Source organism: Etheostoma cragini, chromosome 3, assembly GCF_013103735.1.
Source record: "Etheostoma cragini isolate CJK2018 chromosome 3, CSU_Ecrag_1.0, whole genome shotgun sequence".
NCBI classification, from domain to species: Eukaryota; Metazoa; Chordata; class Actinopteri; order Perciformes; family Percidae; genus Etheostoma; species Etheostoma cragini.
In genome coordinates this window covers 11,759,075-11,761,535 of record NC_048409.1, presented here as the reverse complement: position 1 = coordinate 11,761,535, position 2,461 = coordinate 11,759,075, and the positions used below count along the sequence as shown (strand labels likewise).

The window sequence follows — 2,461 nt, the reverse complement described above, 5'->3', positions numbered from 1 at the left end:
GGGTGCGGCTTCTCTTTGCATCACAAAGACCAGCATGAGACATGTCCCGTCCTGTCTGAGGATCGTGCATGCCCGAAGAGCGTTGACGGAGCATACTGTGTTTTGTCACCATCTCCGGCACTCAACCCTGGCGAGGCATCTCACATTTGTGAAGAAAGGGCTGGGATAGACTGATAATATCCAAAGTGAGGCACACAGCTTCATTTTAGACCGGTGAGGAGCTCCTGGTTGAAGTCTCTGCTGGTAGCTAGGCTGACCACATGGAATGTGTCAAGGGGTTAGCTCAAGTCTGAACCCACCGACCCGACCACTCTTCATTAACCACTGTCTACCTGTGTCCTCGTGCCCAGCTGTTGACAGTATGTGGATCTCGAAGGAGCGGAGAAAGTGGCATTGGTCAATCCTCAACCTATGGAGACATTCCTGGCAGTTTATCTGCTCTAAAGGTTAAAATGGCCAAGGACTACACTCTCTGCATGTCTTGCTGTTCGGCGCTTTCTCTGGGCAGAGATTGCGTCTACGGTGATGGCAAAAAGGCACCTATGGCTGACCAAGTCTGATGTTCCAGAAAAGAGACAGGGTTGTCGATCCGAATGAGTCTGTGTGTGCCAAGGGGTTGTTTAAGCAGTCACTTGATGACTTCCATGCAAAGTTTAAGCAGTGGAAAAAGTGAAAGTGATATCTGCGTCCACCACACACTTGTGCTACAGTTCGGAAATGACAGAATGAGCCATCAAAGTGGCTGTCACAGCCACTTTGATGGCTCATTCTGTCCTTTCTACTGGGTTTGCGATGCAATAGAATGCTGAAGGGGGCTGCTTTGCGGGGTGTGAATATATGTCCCATACTAAATGTGTTGTACTGAGTGAATCAACTAAAAGGGAACATAATGTGGAAGGAGGAGGAATGAGGTACAACACTTGGTTGCCCCGATGCAAAGCTGGGCTCGGCTACCAAGTGAGGGATGACCGGGGTGACAAATGTACAGGCAGGGCCTCACATACATCACCTTTATTAAAAGGTGTCAATAAAGGTGTCTTTAGTCAGATATCCCATACTGTATGTGTTGTACCTCATTCCTTAAATCAAATTTATGTATATGCTGATATTTTGTCATAAAATAAAAATTCTATCCCCTTTCTGCCTCAAGGTGGAGGTTCGTGGAGGTGTCGGGATGGGAAACCTGTTCAGAGAGTATGGCAGCACCTCCTCCATCGACATCCAGGGCATTCCTGAGCAGAGCTTTTTTGACATGCTCAGCCAGTTCCACCAGGAGAGGCCTGACCAGCGCAGCTCAGCTCCCATACGCATCGGGGAGCTGCTGCGCTCTCTAGACTCGCCACCAAGCGTACCTCTCCCCTCTGCCCCCTCACCTGGTCCCACAGGTGGGGAAGCAATAGGGACAGGAAGGAAAGACGGAGCTGAGAGAGTGAGGAAGAAAAGTGGAGGGACGGAGTCGTCACTGGGCACCTCCTCTTTGTTCAGGAAACTTAGGAGCTCTAGTCGCAATGACCTGGATGGAGGGAAAGGAGAAACCACTGAGGACGGGGGAGGCCGGGGTTCAGCAGATGCCACCTACAAACCATGGGTATGTCCTAAGAGCTTTGTCCACTTTGATGCTCAGAGCATCCTGTTTGACCTCCACGAGGCAGCGGCGCAGCGGGGCTACGCCGCCCAGAGGAAGAACACAGCCACGGGGGCATCAGCTGCATCAGTGTCCCTGTCTGTCTCCAGATCCTCAGCTCCAAGTATGAACGACCCAGTTTATTCCAGCATAGAGGATCTGACCCTGAGCCTCGACCCCGGCTCCATGACACCTTCCCTGGGCATGGACCTAATGGAAGTGCCTCATGGAGCCCACAGCTCGAGCCCACTGCTCCTCTGCTGCCCCCACTTCCTCAATGAGACTGGAGGCCACGGGGAGCGCAATATCAGCTTCCTCAGCTCGTCAGCAGAGCGAGACAGGGGAGGAGACGGAGCAAGGGGTTGGCTCAGGAGGAGTAATGCCAGCGTCTCAGTGCTGGAGGTGCCTATTGAACAGCAGGTTACGAGACTGGACAGACTGAAACTGTACGGCATAGAGCATGTCGATCTGGGGGCCAGGTACTACAGAGACTACTTCCATGGGAAAGGTAACACTGAGACACATATACTATAAGGCAAATATCATACCATACATACCATACATCTGTGTTATGTTAGGATCACAAGAATCAAACATGTTCGTAGAAAATTGATTATACGTGTTTGCAGTAGTACAACAATTTGTTGTAACTGTAGTTTTATAGATTCCTAATCAGTTTTTATCAATCCTCACAAACACTAGCACGCCTCAAGTAGGGCAGGTTTGTTTTACATCCCAGCTTTCAAAAAACTCAAATGGCTTTACATACAGTGGGTACGGAAAGTATTCAGACCCCTTTAAATTTTTCACTCTTTGTTTCATTGCAGCCATTTTCCA

The 2,461-nt window shown here is 49.9% G+C and overlaps 1 protein-coding gene across 1 annotated transcript in view; it reads right to left on the bottom strand.

The window, feature by feature from the left end:
• The window catches only part of sipa1l3 (signal-induced proliferation-associated 1 like 3), a 73,590-nt gene that overhangs the window by 25,100 nt on the left and 46,029 nt on the right, over positions 1-2,461 (bottom strand). Inside the window, exon 4 of the mRNA XM_034867745.1 lies at positions 1,184-1,513. Coding sequence (XP_034723636.1) covers positions 1,184-1,513 — 330 coding nt within the window. The remainder of the gene's footprint in view (positions 1-1,183; positions 1,514-2,461) is intronic.